The 17,740-nt window shown below is 50.5% G+C and overlaps 1 protein-coding gene across 6 annotated transcripts in view; it reads right to left on the bottom strand.

Annotated features, from left to right (window-relative positions):
• Zfp423 (zinc finger protein 423) overlaps positions 1-17,740 on the bottom strand; it is a 298,627-nt gene that overhangs the window by 239,763 nt on the left and 41,124 nt on the right. For all 6 annotated transcript variants that reach the window (XM_063278334.1, NM_001393718.1, XM_063278328.1 and 3 more), the window contains exon 2: positions 3,616-3,675. Coding sequence is in view for 2 of the 6 variants with exons in the window: in NM_001393718.1 (NP_001380647.1) it covers positions 3,616-3,675 (60 nt within the window). In the remaining 4 variants the exon portion in view is untranslated. The remainder of the gene's footprint in view (positions 1-3,615; positions 3,676-17,740) is intronic.

Below are 17,740 nucleotides of genomic sequence, written 5' to 3'. Positions count from 1 at the left end.
GTTGATAAAAACACCAGATAGCAACTGCAGACCACATGCACAAGTGTGCACACACACACACACACACACACACACACACACACACACACACATTCTCTCTCTCAGTCGCTCTCTCTATCTCTCTCACTCTCACATAAGAAACCCTTCATTTAAAACCCTACATGGCTGAGCCACCACTTCAACTCTGAGCAGAGGATTCTCCCAGGGCTCTGCCAATCAGCAGTCCTGTGCTTGCCAGTCCAAAGGCAGATGCTAGCCCCTCATCAGGTTGGAGAACGCTCTTTTCATTCCTTCCCTGTCAGGCAAGAGCAGGTTCTCCTTCGTTGTCAAATCTCAGACCAAGGACATAGAGGAACAGGCCAGCTGTCCCTGGGGTAGCTACAGGGCCCATTTAGTGAGAGGCAGGGGAGGCCAGGATGCCCCTTTCAAGTGTGTTTGGTTCTCAGCCTCCCTGCAAGCTAGGCAAAGGGTAGGTCGCCTACTCTGGCTATAGAAATGCCAGTGTTCAAGTCTCTGCTCCACTGCACTGTGGCCACCACACAACTCAGCAGCTTCCTTAAAGCCCTTAGCATCACCAGGACCCCACCTCCACCACATCCGGCAAACAAGGACAGCAAGTCTCAATAGCTTGTCAAGGGTAGCTAAGAAGATCCGTTCCCCCGTAATCCTCACTGATACCCATCTCCATTTGCTGGTATAGCCAAGTGGCATCTTCTCAGTTTAATGAAAATTACTAGACAACATGGCTTCACCTGAGCCTGTCCCTGTCTTCCTCAGGTGTCTCATAACCATCCGACAGGAAAATGGCAGTACTGACACTGGGCAGAGTTTCACCCCACAGAGTTATGACAATGACCAAAAGGGTAAAGTGTCCACTGTAACTGACACACTAAGTTACATGACTAACACGTGTCATCACCCACACACAGGAGCTGTCTGTCACACTGCCTTCACCCTGTCCCAGAGTTAGCGCCGTCACACAAGCCTCGCTCAGCACCTTCCAGTTCTCCCATGCCCAAAGTCCAACAGAACTGGGAAGGAGAAATTACCGTATGCTCTATTCAAGATCATCCCAGCACACCAGAAAGGCGGCAAAGCCGGCCACACCAGCTCTTGCTGGACCCCATCAAGGAACAGTTGGCCTAAAGTTCTCTGGAACCACAGAGTATGGTTGTCCTGGGCTCCTTAGGGGTCAGAAATGAATCAGAAGGCCGCAAGGCGCATGCTCAGTTCTTGAACGGAAACTGGAAAATGTGACAAATCCCACCACTCCTCGGAGCACAGGGAGGCCAGAGACTGGCCAGCACACTGTGGAGTCCCAGAAATGCAGGTGACACAGACACAGTGGCTGTCAGCCCTGCCTCCAGCATACCAGGGCATGCCTCGCTGCCTTTGAGCTTCAGTCTGGGAACCTGACAGCTTCTCTACATCACAACCACCATCTTCCTGCTTCCCTCATGGGAGTAAAGACAGCCTTCCCCCATCAGAGGCTTGGCTACAGCAGGTCCCTCTTAGAAGTTGGTATAGCCAGAGTTCACCCACCCACACATGGGAACTGAACATATGTGTGTATGCATATATTTATATATATATACATAAACATGGATAGATAGATAGATAGATAGATAGATAGATAGATAGATAGATAGATAGATAGATAGATAGATAGATGGGGTCTCTATGTACCCCTGGCTGTCCTGGAACTCACCATGTAGACAATGTTGGCCTTGCACACAGAGATCTACTCGCTTCCACTTACCAAGTGCTACAATTATAAGCATGCTCTACTATGTCCGGGCCAGTCTTAGGGTTTTTCAGCAGCCATAGGGGATACACCTCTCCAGCACCAAGGCAAACAGGACAGCCCCATCCCATCTGTCCAGCACTGACTCACGGTCTTGCCTCTGCTTCCCTAGAACTGGAGCATCTCCATTACTCAGGCTTCCAACAAGTCCCAGCCATGGAGGGAGGCTCTGTCACAAAGAGCCGAGGTTAACAGACCATTCACAGACACAGCAGATCCCACACACAGCTCATCCAAGACTCTATGGGTTCCAAAGAGCACTCAGAGCTTCTGGGAAGACACCAGGCTAGAAGCAGGGGACTGGGGATCAAGGGCCAGTCCCCAACTCTCCTATTCAGCCTGTCACATCCTTCACAGTTCAGTTATTTAGAAACCATCTTTAAGAGTTTTTTTTTGCAGGGGTACCGGTGAGATGGCTCAGCAGGAAATACACCTGCCCCACCTCTCTCCACCTCTCTCGACCTCCAGAACCTACACAAAGACATAGAGCATCGGTTCTCACTCTGTGGGTTGCAACCCTTTGGGGGTCGAGCACCCTTTCACAGGGATCGCCAAAGACCATCAGAAAGCACAGATCTTCACATTACAATTCATAACAGCGGCAAAATTACAGTTATAGAGTAGCAATGAAAATAATCAGGGGAACTACATTAAAGGGTTGCAGCATTAGGACGGTTGAGAGCAAACTCCACCAAGCTGTCCTCTGACTGACACATACACAATATGGCCCCTGCACTACATATGCACACACACCACGCACACACACACACACAATAATAACAATAAAAGTAAAAGCCTTCACTGAGTCTAGGTATATATGCTGTCACTCAAAACTTTTTTGTGAACTCAGTTTCTTCAGTGAAGTGACCTGTGTCATACAAGCCGTGTGTGTCTACAAAGTCACAAATTGGATGTGCAATGTGTACAGGACTGAAATGTGTGCCCAACATTACGCCCTCTTGCCTTAGTTCCCACAAGAAAAAGAAAGAACTAGATGTAATAATTATCTGATAGGGCTCATCTGGTAAGACCGAACAGCCCCCTCCCCCCATGAATCTCTAGGTGACTGTTCAGAATCCGTAGACAATATACCTGTTATGAGGTGGCTGAGAGGGACAAGAAAAGGTAGCCTGTCACGGGCCAGACAAAGAACTAAGACCCATCGCAATGGGAGCAGAAACGCCACTCCAGAACTCCAGGTTCTCAAAGCTATAGACAGGGTTACCAGTTCAAAACTCTCACCCATCCGCCACTTCTCCCAGCTGGCAAACAGCTACAAGAGGAGAAAGTACTGAGGTAGGAAACCCAAGGGCCCCCAATGGCCACGTCACCCAGCACCGCACAGTGCTACACACCTCACATATCCCCCATCATCTCGCCCTGAAGGCAGAGCCAGGTCTGACAGTCCATCCCAGGGGCAGAAGTACAGGGACGCCTGGTTGCGTTGGAGCTCCACTCCGTTAAAAATGTAGCTTTTATTCAATGTGTTTGGAAAGACTGTTAGTGACATTCAGAGTTAAAGACGCCAAGCCTGGCATTGCGAGGACTCGCCATCCATCTAACTTACCCAGAAGATGGAACCATGGCCCCCGGGGGGGAGCAGCAGGGTGTACTTGTCTCCATATGGAATGAATTTTACTGGCCATATGGAATAGATATATAATCGTGTTGCATGGGGAAGTCTGGACTAGACACAGGAATGCGCCATGAAGAAAGAATACCATTTTCATATCCAGATGAGTGGCTTTTTGACTCCCTGGGCCAGTCCCCCCAAACTGCCAGCAATGCTCCACTAGCCCCTTGGCACTTACCCGCTGCTGCCACAGAGGAATCCCAGGCCAGCGAGAAGTCCGAGGCCTCCCCCTCTTCAACTGAAAGAGAAGAAAGAAGGGCTGTGAGTTTGGAAGCTGAACACACAGGTCATGGGGTAGGTAGGACACAGGTCAGAGAACATGGGAACCCTACAGGGGTATCTATATGCTATCTGACATTGGGGTGGAAGGGACACAAAATCTATGCCAAGATAGCTTTTGTTGGTGTCACACAGATCAAATAGGGATGAGACTAAAGCACAGGAGCATGTACGGTGGGTACCACCATGCAAGCTTAGGAGCTGAGTTCGAGCCTCCAGAACCCACACGAAGCTGGACACCATAGCATGTATCTCTACCCCATAGCATGTATCTCTACCCCATAGCATGTATCTCTAACCCATAGCATATATCTCTGATCCATAGCATGTATCTCTGTCCATAGCATGTATCTCTCATCCATAGCATGTATCTCTGTCCATAGCATGTATCTCTGTCCATAGCATGTATCTCTGTCCATAGCATGTATCTCTGTCCATAGCATGTATCTAATCCAGGCACTTTTATGAACTTGGAGGTGAAGATGGGAATTTCCAGAACTTCATAGGTCTGGTAGCCTGGTGTATACAATGGCAAACAAGAAATACCGTTGCAAACAAAATAAAGGGCAAGGACCATCACTGAATGTCGTCCTTCATCCTACACACATACACACACACACACACACACACACACAGAGAGAGACAGAGAGAGAGAGAGAGAGAGAGAGAGAGAGAGAGAGAGAGAGATTATAAATAGTAAAAAGAATCAAACATGAATGGCAGGTAGGTACTGTCTCCACTATGTTTCCACAGCCCTGCATTCTGACAGACATCACTAATCAATCACAGCAACTGTCTCCAGACAGACATATCAGAAGCTTTTTCTATTCAGTACTACAACCATTAGAACATAGTTTCCACTCATGAGCAAAACATCTGCCACCCACAGAAACGAGGCAAAACTCAGAACAGCCCCTAATCTTGCAGGCATTTTCTGCTATCAAAGGCCTCATTGCCACCACTGAGATACCAGGCTACCTTGATTATAGTAAGAAGCAGATATAGTGGCCCTCAGAAGTTGGAAAAGCTGTGCATTTGGAGTCAGGACCTGCAGACAGACCTCTGGACACACAAAGGCCCGCTCTCCACAGCCCAGCAGATAGAATCATCGCATCTCATTGGCTGGCAACATGGCAAGGGAATTCACTTTCCCCCACTTGAGCCTGGACCCCACAGAATGAGGCTTGACAGGGATGGAGTCTCCCCTGCCCTGGACCCCAGCACTTGAGACCAGGCTGGTGGGGAACAGGGGAGAAACACTATACAGCATAATAGCACTCTCGCCCTGGACTCAGTCCCAGTCTGGAGCACATAATAATATTAAAGCTGGGTTATGGACTTTGTAAATGGAACTTTGTTTAAGCCAAAAATGTGCACACATGTTTTTCAGATTTAACAGCCTCTGCAGCTCTGCACACGTGCAAGCTGAAGAGACCTGAGCCACCCACCTCTCTGCCCTTGATACTAAAACTGGAAAAGCTGAGCGCCCACTGTTCTCAGTGCTCCTCGTCTGAGGAGGACCTAAAGTCTCCCAGTTAGTGAGAGCCGGTGCCAACATTAGGCCCCAACTCAAGTTAGCCCATGGAAAAAAGATGTCCTCTATGAACCATGGCACCAAGAGCATGTCTAGAATCCTAGCCAGCTCAAAGGCAAGGGAGACAGTAGGCTGAGTAGTCACCCAAGGAAAAGAGGGAGCAAGCTGGCTGCGGTCCCCACTAGCCTACCCTCAAGCAGGCTGCTGAGTTCCCAAGCCCCTGATCTGGAAGATTGTCACACAAGAAAAGCCAGCATCAGCCATAAAAGAAAGCAAGTGTGAGCACATCTCCCATTTCGTACCCTGTGGGGGGCAAGGGACCTAGGACTGCTCTGTCCTAGAGACACGGGACTGTAGAGATAGGGGGAAGACAGTAGTCCACTGGTAAGGAAGGTCAGAGTTAGCAGCCATGGTGCACACTTCCTGAGGTGTGTACAGTGGCCCTGACTATAGCCCAGTCTCTCAGTGAAGGCCCATATGCCAACTGTCCTTGTGCCTAGAACGTGAATGTGTTTTCTCACAGGTACTGGCACTGAAGCCCCACACACAGAATGCTAGAGGCCCACGTTCTGCCCTTTGAAGGTATGCGTATATGCCTTTATACATCTTGATAGAAGAAGAAATAGCCCACCTGTCCTGTCCTACTTAAAGCTCTGTACAGTCAAAAGCTGCGAGAATGAAGAAGGTTTCCTACCTGGCCAAGCTTTGCAGTTCCATTTGCATTCCCAACATGACCAACAAGGACAGCAGGCACAGAAATTATAGCTGGTGCTAACAGGGAAACTGGGAGGAGTGTTCTGGGGCGGGGGAGGGCCAAGGGCACAAAGAACCCATGAGGATTAAGCATGTCAGGGATGACCAATCACTGAAAGGCCAGCGCTTAGCAGCATACCATATCCAGGAGTCACGCTTCCTAGAGCCTCCCCGGCAACACATTTATGAGATCTAACATCACTAGAACCAAGACCTCTAACCATGCCCAGCATCCAGTGTCGGGGGCATCTGTGAGGAACACAGCATGAGAGCACAGAGCAGCACTTGGCTGGCAAAGAAACAGGCTGGTACAAGGGGAACTATGCCCACCTCAATACATCTATAAGTCCAGGAGAGACCATGACACTCACAGAAGGCAAGTGTACAAGCAGAAGGGCCTAGAAGGAGCTGAATTCACAGGCAGGGCACATGATGCAGCCCCAGGCCAGTCACCTGTAGGAAGCCCCTTTGTGAAGAACTCCAGAGGTTCTACAGTCCCACATTTTCTGAGCCATCCGCATAAATAAGATCTGTCACCTGTTGGGAGACCACAGTCTCTCCTACCCCATCAGTCACCTCTAGTGGCAACAGGCACTAGGGCAGTTTTGTCTCACAGAGATCTCAAACAGGTTTTTCTTCTTATCCCACAAACTAGCTCCATTTCAGATCCAAACAAGTGGTGTCCAGGATCCTGTGTCCAAGAGTGTGAGTACAAACACACACGGGGGCTACAGCACACAGGAAGGCTGGACTTGCCCAAGGTCTCGTGTCAGATGGCTGGGCCAGCCTCTCCCCACCCAAGTGTGTCAACTCATCTCTCAGCTCGCCTGCTGCTCAACCCTCCACAGCCTTGGCTCCATTCAGTGGTCCACCTCCCATCTCTTGAGCTTTAGTCTACCTCTTACAGGGCACGCACCTGCCATCTCTTCACTGCTAATGCCTAATTCGATACAGACAGCAGGAAGAACAAACATCCGAATGAATAGAAAAACAAGGCATCCCCCCCCCCCAGAATTAGCGCACACACCCCATGCCAGCCTGGTGGAACAGAGCTCTGTCCTGAACCCAGCTTTGGTAAGGCAGCCCCAGGCACACGCTTGTCCATGCACGAGAGGGCCCATGAGGCACTCACCCCGCACGGCTTAGCCTCAGCAGATGTGAGGTAGGCTGGACTTTCAGCTGTCCTGGAACAAGAACTAGGGGGAGCCTGTAAGCACTGCCCTCACTCAAAGATAACCCAACAGCATCTACTCAGAGTGGAACAGTCATTTCCAACATTCCAGGAGGTTCCAGCACAGTGTATGAATCAGAGGAAAAAAAGGGATAAAGAGGGGCAGGAAGCCTCTAAGGGGTGTGGATCTGGTGGCAGTGACTCAAGGGTAGCTCTGATCAATGCCTCCTGGGGGTGGAGCTAATAAGGATTCTAAGGCTCTTTAAGGGTTTCAAACACCAGAAGCCCACAATCTTTCTCAGCCATGGAGTCAATGGCTAACTGAACTATGGGAATGGGTGAGTCCTACCAAATGCTGTCTCTGTAATTCCTCCCCTGGAATACGCAGAGTTTGGGCCATGTACATTTTGCAGCTCCAGAAGTACCAGGCAGATGCAGGGCCTTGTGTGCTGGTCTCTGAGCTGCAGACCTCAATAACGGATCAGTGTATTAAATAAAGCAGGCGGGCACTAGTGTAAGACACTTGCTCCTGGTGGAGAGCAGTGTCCTCCACCGGAGGGCAAGGTCTCTCCAGCACCTCGCCGAACAAGAAGAGAAGACACTGGCCACAAAGGAAAATGCAGAAAGTGGGGCAGAGGTGAGGAGAATCAAAAATCACCCTCTAGCCCAGCAGCCTGCTAACTCAACAAGGCGGTCACCTCCCTCCAAGCTGTGGCAAAGTCAGAAAGGACCTGTGTTGTTGCAGGCTAAGGCAATGAAAGGCCTCAAGAAGTGAAGGAAGAATGGGAAAGACTGGCTGAGCCCAGAGCCCGCTGAGCTCAGAACCCACCCATCCCAGGCCAAGGCTCACAAGAAGCCCAGAGGACAGGACAGACAAGATTAGCTCCTAATCGCATGTGCGCACGTAAGGCATTTTTCTTAGGAAAGCATCATTTTCACCAAACATTATCCAGGAAAATATCCTCCCCACAACTGCCTGACAACAAGGTCAAGAACCTCTGTACTCTTCGGAGAGCTTTTATTCCTTTTCACTTTAGGTCATGCTTCCAGGGCCTTAGTAGATGCCCTTCAGTTTCCTCTGAACCCAGGGACCAACTACCCTAGCAGGGGAACTGGGTGCACCTTGGCCCCAAAGAGGCTCCCGAGAGTCTCCCATTCCTACAGAAAGTGGTAAGCCAGACAAGCTCAGAAGAAAGCAGGAAAGGAGGAAGAGGGAAGTGTGGGAGCGCCAGCTTTCGCTTAGCTACTCCACCATGGCCCAGCATAGCTTCAGGTAGGTACAGGAAGAAAACTGAACGGCAGAACCATGTGCCATGCCAGCGCTAGCGAGACACAGAACCAGGAACTAAGAAAAGGGAACAACAATCGATAAGGGGCCGGGGTATGACCGAGCTAAGACATTCTTTCCTTTATCAAGACTTCAACATCTCAGTTATCGAGGGCCCTGGAGAAAGGTACAGGCAGCCCTTCACACCTGCTTCTCTGTGCTGGCCTCAAGCTGGTGAGGTTAGAAGCCTAGCGCAGCTCAAGACACCCCCGTCCTTCTTCAACACTTGGGCCAGAACCATAGCCCTAAGCCTTTCACAGATGCCTCCTCAGCTGCTGCCAGAAAACCCAGGCTCTGCTGACCAATCTCGCAGAATGTGAAACGGTCTCGCAGAAGCAAAGCAGCACACCAGGGCCTAGTCAGGCTAGAACCTAGGTGTTCTAGCTCCAGATTCCCCACAGCGGAAGAAGCTACTGAGGTAACTAGGTTCTCGATGAACCTCCCTCTTATACAGTAATATTGCCAGCAGGAGCAGCCGCATGGGCAGCATCGCAAGCACAGAACCACAACCTTGGGCAACCCTGAGATGGCCTAGGCCTTAGCACCAGTCTGACAGGTGCTAAGGTATCAAGCCACTGACCCAATGGCCCACACTCTAGGTGAGTAAAGCTAAGCGTTTGCTGTGGGGCATGGAACTGGGACTTGGCTTCTTAACTCTTTGTTTTCCTCCTATATCTGGAAAGCAGAGGCTCTGGCTTCAGATGAAAGAGGGGTGCCCAACGCCAGTCCGAAATCTATCTCACGCTCTGTGTCCTGTTCTGCGACCCCACTGTCCACAAGACTCCCTTATCTCCCAACCCATACCCTCATCCAGAATGTCCTAAGAAAAAAGGGTTCAACTCTTGGGTGTCTCATAGTGCACAGGCCCCTTAAGGCGATATGGGAGGTCGTGTGCAAGTGAGACTGTGGCTTGCTGAGAAGTGGTTAGTGAGTGAGTGGCTCTCGAGGAGACAGGGCTTACATTTGCAGTGGCCATCACAGCCTGTGACACAGATTCTCCATATGGTGTCAGGATCAACTTAGCCACCCTTACACTGAGCACAGGGCTGGGGAAGGGGAGAGGGAAGGCTTACTACATCAGCCGGGAGCAGAAAAGAAGCAGCAGCAAGGTGTTAGGGGGACACAGAATGGCTGCCTGTCCACTCCCTCAGCTCCCTGTCCCTACCCTGTGCGCCACTTGCTTGTGAGCGACTGTCAGATGTTTGAGAATTCAAGAGCCCCTACCTCTGTGTGACTGCTTCAGAGCATTAGCACCTGCTTTTGTAAAAGTTGCCTGAGGAAGTGTACACGTACACAATGGATAAAGCGAGCATATTGAACAGTTAACAATTAAGGAGCCAGGAGAGCAACTCCTCAGGCATAGACACTTTGTTACAACTTTGCAGACGACTGGAGCAACACCGTAACTGAAGAAGGCAGCTGCTTCTGCAGAATTCTGGACTCAGCATGAGTGTCCACAGCCAACATCTTTTCCCATCAAATCATGGGTAGACGGAGACCATCGCTACTGATGACCCTCTGAGTCCTACCACGGGAGGCTTGGGTAATTTAACGAGTCCCATGTTGTTAGATGCCTGGACCGAGTCACCTGTGCTCCCCACAGCCAGTGACGATCTAGGCTGCATCACACGTTCACCAACATCACACCTGGCCATGAGACTACATTACCATTCTTCTTAAGATTAGTTCTCAGAACCAGGATTTCTAGAACAAACAGCCACATTGAAGCTATAAGGACACACTGCCAATATGCTTGATTTTCTCTAACCCTTGGACTAAAGAACTACTGTAAGTGACAAAACAAAAACAAAAACAAAAACAAAAAACAAAAACAAAAAAAAAATCAAAACCCACAAAAAACACACACACACAAAAAAAAAACCCACACACACAAAAAAAACCTAGACATTAACATTTAGCCCTGCACTATGAACTCTACCTTAGGCTTTTTGTCTTCCCAACAGCCCTAAAGGTCCCCAATTTACCTATGAGAAAACAGAATCTAGATGCATGTGGTTGGCCACATCATCCCAGCAGCAGAGTCCTTATTTGAGTCAGGGCCTGTCTTCACAACTCAAAGCTTGCTTCTCAGCACCATGCTAGCTGCCTCTCTCAGCAAGCATGGGGGCAGTTACTATCTGAGCTTCCCAGAATGTCTGTGCCTTCCTAGAAAGACAGAGGCTGACTGAGAAGGTGGAGCTGACCTCCTCTGTCCCAAGACTTTCAGAGAAGGTGCAAGCTTCCAGAGAATGCTAGGAAGTCAATCACAGGCTCTCCTCTGGCTGACAGGGTGACCCCCAAGCAATAACTCTATCTCTTTGAGTCTTATCAGTCTTAATTTCCACATCATAAAGTGAGGGCAATAAAACTCCCATCATTTGGAAGACAAAGAGAAATAACCCAGTCAAGGAGTTTGGCTTAGGGTCTTCAGAGAGTGGGTGACACTAAGCAGAATTCCTTTGTTCCCCCTCCCTGGGTAGCTGACTTGCACAGGCCCTGGTGGCTGCCCTCCTGTCTGATCTGGTCCCTGCTGTGGCTGGTTGGTCATCTTCTGAATGTATTTCCTCTCGTGCAGTGATCCCTGTGTGCTCTCACGGGCTCACAACATGCATACATAAGCATGCACTCGTGATAGAACATGACTGAATTGTTTTGATGGTAACATGGGGGGTCTCTCCTGCTAGCTGCCCACCTCTGAAGAATGGCAGACAGAGTGGAAGGCGTCTGTATAGGGAGGGGCCACGGATCATCCACAAGCAGTGCTGTAAGGAGGCTCCAATTGCATACTGGGAAAGGCAAGTAACAGGACGATACAGATCCAAGAACATGTTGGGCAACCCAGTCCCACATGCAGAGCGGAAGCAACCTGCACTCACTCAGAACTATAGCAATTCAGGGCAAAAAGGAATAAGGGGAGAGTCCCACTCTTTTCTTTTTTCTACTTTTGTTTGAAGAAAATGCATCATAAAGTAGAGACTAGTACATTTTTATGAGCCCTTAACATCTTGGCCTCTGTGCTAACATGCCCTGAATGAATGTCGGAGCCTTGTTATACATGTGGTTTATTTTAAACACCCACAAAGAGGAAACTGAGGCTCTGATTGGAAACTGATGTGTGTGCATGCACGCACAGGATAATCCTTGCTCACATGAGCACATGGGGTGGGGGGTATATTTTCACCAGCCAGGGCATACAAACCTGCTTTCATCCTTTTTTTCTTCTTCTTGCCCCTTTATTCAATTGTGTGGTGAAAAGTACATAACATGTCACAGTTTGACCTCTCTGAAAAGTGCAGGAGGCTAGTGTTGACCACATGCACAGTGGTCTTCCACCCTTCCACATCTCCCACGAAAGCCTGTATACCTACCTATGCTTGGTGGAAGTTTGGGAAACACCCATGACCTAGGAGTTCCCTGCTCACACTGCTGTCACTGCTAAAGAGTGTGTGCCTACCATATCCCCCATTTCTACATTCAGAAATTCTGGGTAGGAGTCATCAGAATGGTTCGTGACCTGAGAAGTTAGTATTTTTAGTAAGTCTGATTCGGGAGGAGGAGATTTCATGGACACAAGTGTGTTGCTCCCCTTCCCCACTCTGTCGCTTTGCGGCCCATGGAAAAACCCTTCAGGGTCCCAGGCTTCCCTACCTGCCAGCTGCTTGCACCCTGACAAGGCTTTCTTCACCCAAACCTGCACAGGGTCTAACAAGATCCCTGGAAAGCTTCACTATATCCGGCACCCATGCCAAGGGAGAGGGGCGCGAGCTCACTAGCAGTGACAACCTTAAAGCGTGGAACTCCTAGGGTATTTCCCACACCTCCGCCGAGCATAGGTATACCTGAGCATGCACGTGCTCAAGCAAGCACATTGATGCCATGCTATAGTACTATTCTGTCCCCAAACTCTCTCCTTCAAACATTCACACACTTCTCGCACTAGTTTTTAATGTTGTTGTTACTGCTTATTTTTGTTTTCGTTTTGTTTTCTTTTCTTTTCTTTATATTTCTTGGGGTTTTTTTTTTTGTTGCTGTTGTTTTGAGGGTTTGTTTGTTTGTTTGTTTTGTTTTGTTTTGTTTTTTGAGACAGGGTTTCTCTGTGTAGCCTTGGCTATCCTAGAACTCACTCTGTAGACCAGTCTGGCCTCGAACTCACAGAGATCACTGTCTCTGCCTCCTGAGTGCTGGAATGAAAGGCCTGAGCCGCCACTGCCCAGCAACACTTAATACTTCTCAGAACAGACATAAAAAGCAATGTTTTTCTGAGCAGGTTTTTGTAAGGAAGCTTATGAGCCGAGGACTCTGGAGACTGAAGGAGGACTGCCAAGAATTCAAGGCTAGCCTTGGCTACAGAGCAAGTGTGAGGTCAGAATGGGATTTGTGACACCTGAAACTAAAATCAGAGAAATGGTTTCCTTTCCAACAGTTGGATGATTGTGAGTCAAACCGATGGGCATGAACGTAAATGTGAACTCGAACCCAGAAGAGCTGGGTACAACACAGATACGGGGAAGAGTGTGACGTCAGTGGTGCTGTACCGTCCAATCTAAACAAAGTGACAGCCCGGTTGCAAATCAATGGCAGAGCTAGGCAGGGAGGCAGGCACGTGGTTTGCCACCCACCTACCTCAGCCCTTGGAGGAAAGGAAAGAAAACAGACTCATTTGGTCCTCTCCCTGCACCAGGGCTCCATACTCGGCTTGAGGGTACAAGCTGTGTATCCATCTAGGCTGGACCAAAGAGGAAAGCTCATGGGAAGCCTGGTCCAAAGCAAGACCTCAGGAGTCTGTGGCTGGGGAAGAATGAGACTGAAAAGAAGATGCCTACTGGCTGGGGATTTAGCTCAGTGGTAGAGCGCTTACCTAGGAAGCGCAAGGCCCTGGGTTCGGTCCCCAGCTCCGAAAAAAAGAACCAAAAAAAAAAAAAAAAAAAAAAAAGAAGATGCCTACTGTAGCCCTGAGGAAGTCCCGAGAGAGCCAGACCCTGGGTAAGAGGCACACGGCATCCCAACACCCCAACCACATTTGTCTCATCCCACAGCACTGAGAGACCCAAAACGTGCCAGATGTGAGCCGCCGAGAGAGACCACGTTCATTTTTTCTTCGTCCTATGATAATAGTTGGCCGTGTTTATTTAACTTTCAGCTTTGGACAGCAGTAAGATGGGACAGGAAAATCGGCTTGGCTCCCTTCAAAACACAGCAGCCCACACATCACGAGAAGACACCCACACAGACACTCTCTTCCACCCTCCAAGAAGACATCTGGCCCACTGCTGGTAGAGAAGGCCCTTGGGGCTGGGGAAAGGCTGCAGCTCATTGACAAGTACTGCATGCCCACACACAGTGCCTTGCTCCCGCTGGTCAGAGTCTCAGGCACTCCTCTCTATGTGCCCAGCATCAGAGAGCTTTAGGTGAGCGGCTATAGGGGAACCTGCCTTGCCGAGGCCTCCTTGATGACAGAGCCCAAGGAGAGAGTGGGTTGCAGGGAGACAGGAGAGTCACATGGCACGGCTGCCTTCCCCACCCTTGGCAGCATGCCAGGCTTCCTGCAGGCAGAGGGGGTTCCCTGGGCAGATTGTCCAATCTGAAAAAGGCCCTAGCCCCGTCCTTCTGCTCTAGGTTCAGTGATCTAACCGTGTGGCATCTGAAGCATGCTCCCCAGGATCAGGACAAAGACATTAGTGATGGGAACTGGAGTGTCCACCCAAGACCACCCAGGGGGCAGTGAATGTTTCTGCACAGCCATAGCCACGTAGGCTCTCCCAAAACGACAGAGCACAACCCTTCATCCAGCCCCGACAGTCACAGAGCCAGAGTCCTACTCTTCCTACTCCCCTCATGGCAGGGACATTCCATCCCAAAACTCCACCTGGGAGTCACTCCCTGCTGGTGGGAATACCCCCTGCATTGGCCGCACCCCATTCCCAGCTCTTCACCGCTCAGGGGCTCAGACACCTTGGTAAGCAAATGCAGAAAGAGGCTCAGTATCCACAGGGGCTGGGGTAGAGAGAAGAGACAGTATAGAAAGAAACTGCGATGGCTTCGAGGCTCCTCATCCCAAGGAGTGCAGGGGAGGGGCCTTTACAGCATAACTGAAGGCCTGGTGACCCTGCCTCTGCCCCCAGCACAGCCTGCTCCCTGGCTGGCATATGCAGTCTCCAATTCTTGTTCACATTCTGTCAGGGAAGCACACTGGGTATGTCTGGCCTGTTCAGGACTCACGGGCAGGACGTGAACACCACAGAGCACAAGGTTGGGAGTTAGACAAGCTTGGCCTCTAGCACTAATAACTATGGCTATGGGTCTGCAGCCCACCTCTCTATGCCTCGGTATTCTAGACAAGGTCAAACAGAGGCCACACTTAGTATTGACCCTAAGGGATCCTGTGAGGAGATAACTGTGTTGTGAGGTGGGATCCAGGGTTTCGCACCTGAGGTACAGTGAAAAGGCCTAAGGAAGAGATGACAGGACGGGTGCAGCAGCTGATCTCGGCAAGTGACACCAAGCGACATGTCTGAGAAAACATGGCTACCGAGTTACTATAGTCACCTAATCTCCCATACAGGAAGAACTACATTTGATTCCTCAGAATGCTGAGTCAAGATGGGCAGTGTCAGGGGTCATGTCACAGGTCACACCATTGTGTCACACACTGAGATCTAAAGACTGGTGCACTTGCTAGGGTCGCACATATGCCCAATCCAGCCTTGGCTCCAGGGTCAGGACCAGGCTCTTGCCACAGTCTCTTAGGGTACTCCTTCTTGACATGCATCCACTGTAGTAAGTCATTGTTGATCATAGACTCTGGTTCGGAGATTAGGGGACACGGGCAGGATGCCAAGAGTCTAATACAGTCACTTCCTTCCTCTGAGGATGGAAAGGCCATCAGCAACCATCTTCCTAAGGTCCCGAGACCCCTGGGATGGAGAAACTGTCCTCATCCCACCTTTGCCCTGCCAAGAGCATGCCCATACACAAAGCAAGAAGAGCCCTAACAAGACCTTGGATCCCTCTCCCAGCTGTAGGAGCCCTGGGGCCAACTCAATGTGCCTAAGGACGGACTCCAACCAACCTGCCAAGTGCTCAGGGGCCCAGAATCCACTAGGCCTGGCACAGATGCTTCCAACCCTGCAGCCATAGTCCCCCTGCCTGAAAGAAAGCCCTGAAAACTCCCCTTCCACAACCCAGAAGATACCTGGGCAGTTGTCTGTGACAGGTGCAGTCCCCCCAGGCAGATTTCACTCCTCAGACTTGAAAGGCAGGACCAGTTAGTCTGATGGAAACCCAGCAGGCTGGGGTCTGACTCCTGAGCTCTAGACCCAGTACAGATATGTTAAAGGGAGAAAGAACGCCATCTTGTCAAATCTGGTAGCTATGCAGGTCAAGCCAGCTTGGCTCAGGGAAGCACTCAAGAGCCTTGGGTGACACTGCTGTCAAGCACCACACAGGTCCTTTTGGAGGTTAGTTCACTTAGGCTCACCTTCAGCAGCTCAGACAGGGAGCCAGACACCAAGGCTCACATCAAAAGACATCAAAGGGTGGTTCAGAGGTTGCTCAGCCACGACTGGGAGTGTGGGACGGACCAGTCTTGGCTACAGAGACCAGATTCCCCTGCAGCTGCAGCCATGCTTGTTACAATGTTTCCCTGCACCTTCTGTTACCTCTCTCCATCCAAGACCAGTGCCCACTAAGCCTTGTTCCTCTGCTGCCAGTGCCTTTGGAGGCTCCGGAATCTTCAACTACAGACGCTGCTTCCCTTACCATCTCAGCTGCCCCCCTCAGTGATGGAGGCCCCTGCACGACCAGAGCCTCACTCCCCTCTGGTTCGCCTAACCCTTTCTCAGCAACCCCTGTAGCCAAGACACCCTGTGGCCAAGATTCCGAGCATCAGGCTTATGCGTGGTAAGCCCCAGCTTCTCTGTGCTAGCCCACTTCCAACCCAGACCCACCTCCCAGTACAGCACCCACCATTTAGTGGTTGTTACGAATTCATCCAAGGCACTTTGTTTCTTTCCCTTTTTAAAAAAAAAAATGTATCTATTTATTATATATAAGTACACTGTGGCTGTCTTCAGACACACCAGAAGAGGGCATTAGATCCCATTACAGATGGTTGTGAACCACCATGTGGTTGCTGGGAATTGAACTCAGGACCTCTGGAAGAGCAGCCAGTGCTCTTAACTGCCTGAGCCATCTCTCCAACCCCGTTTCTTTTTCTTTTTAAATCCCCAAGATGGAAGGAAAACATTTAAATACAGGTGCACACAGAGAAAGACAGCTGACACGCGTAATGTCCCGCCAGAATCACTGTGACTTGGTGAATCAGGATGCTCCCCTGTGAGCTTACGCCTCCCCTTTTTAACAAGTGGGCCCCCAGGCTCTGAGTCGCTTTTGGCCCTCCGGTTGCCGGGCAGGAGCAGCTGTAGGATGTCCATGGACCCAAGGGGATGTGCCTGAGGAGGGGTGTCTGAGTAGATGAGATCCTGGAACCATATCTCAGAAACAGCACTGAGGAAGAAGACAGTGCAACCCGGTGGGACAAGCTCGGGAAGGCCCAGAGCTGTCTTCAGGCATCTGAAGGGCTGACACTGGAAAGAGGGGATGAGCTTACTGTGTGGCCCCAAGGGGTCAATTGCCAGGACCAAGCAGTGGAATTCTGGACAGGAGAGATTCAAAACGATGCAGCCGGTTCAATCAGCAGTAGCTACTTGAAGGGAGATACAAGTGGGAGGTGGCAAGGCTCCTGACATGGGAGGGGGCCGAGCAAAGTCCCCAGAAATCCCAATGAGTACAGAAGGCAGCCTGAGCTGAGAGGGACAAATGCACTTTGACAAATGCAGGCTCACCCCAGCCTGCTCAAGCACCCTTCCCCCTTGAGTCTGTGCAGCCTGGGGTTGGATAAGTTCTCACAGGGATCCAGAATGCAAATGCTTCTGTGGAGTACAAAGGCTTCTCCTTCTAGTGCACCCCTGGGCCACTGTGGTCCAAGAAAAACTCACAGGGCAAATGGGGGCCCCCACCTCGAACAAAGAGAGAGCAGTGCAGGACCAAGAAGAGCCACCACACATGTGGGAACAGAGTGGGTTAAAGCCGACTTGGAGCTCTGCCCCAATTTGGGGCCGCAGCTGGCTTCCCAGCCCTCTGGGAGACTTTGTCAGCTGCCCAGGCCCCACCTGACTGGCCTGCCTCAGCCACCCAGCCTGAAGCCCCAGCTCTAAGGAACTGGGAGGCTAGCCAGAGGC

This window comes from Rattus norvegicus, chromosome 19 (genome assembly GCF_036323735.1).
Source record: "Rattus norvegicus strain BN/NHsdMcwi chromosome 19, GRCr8, whole genome shotgun sequence".
NCBI lineage: Eukaryota > Metazoa > Chordata > Mammalia > Rodentia > Muridae > Rattus > Rattus norvegicus.
This window is presented reverse-complemented; position numbering and strand designations above follow the sequence as displayed.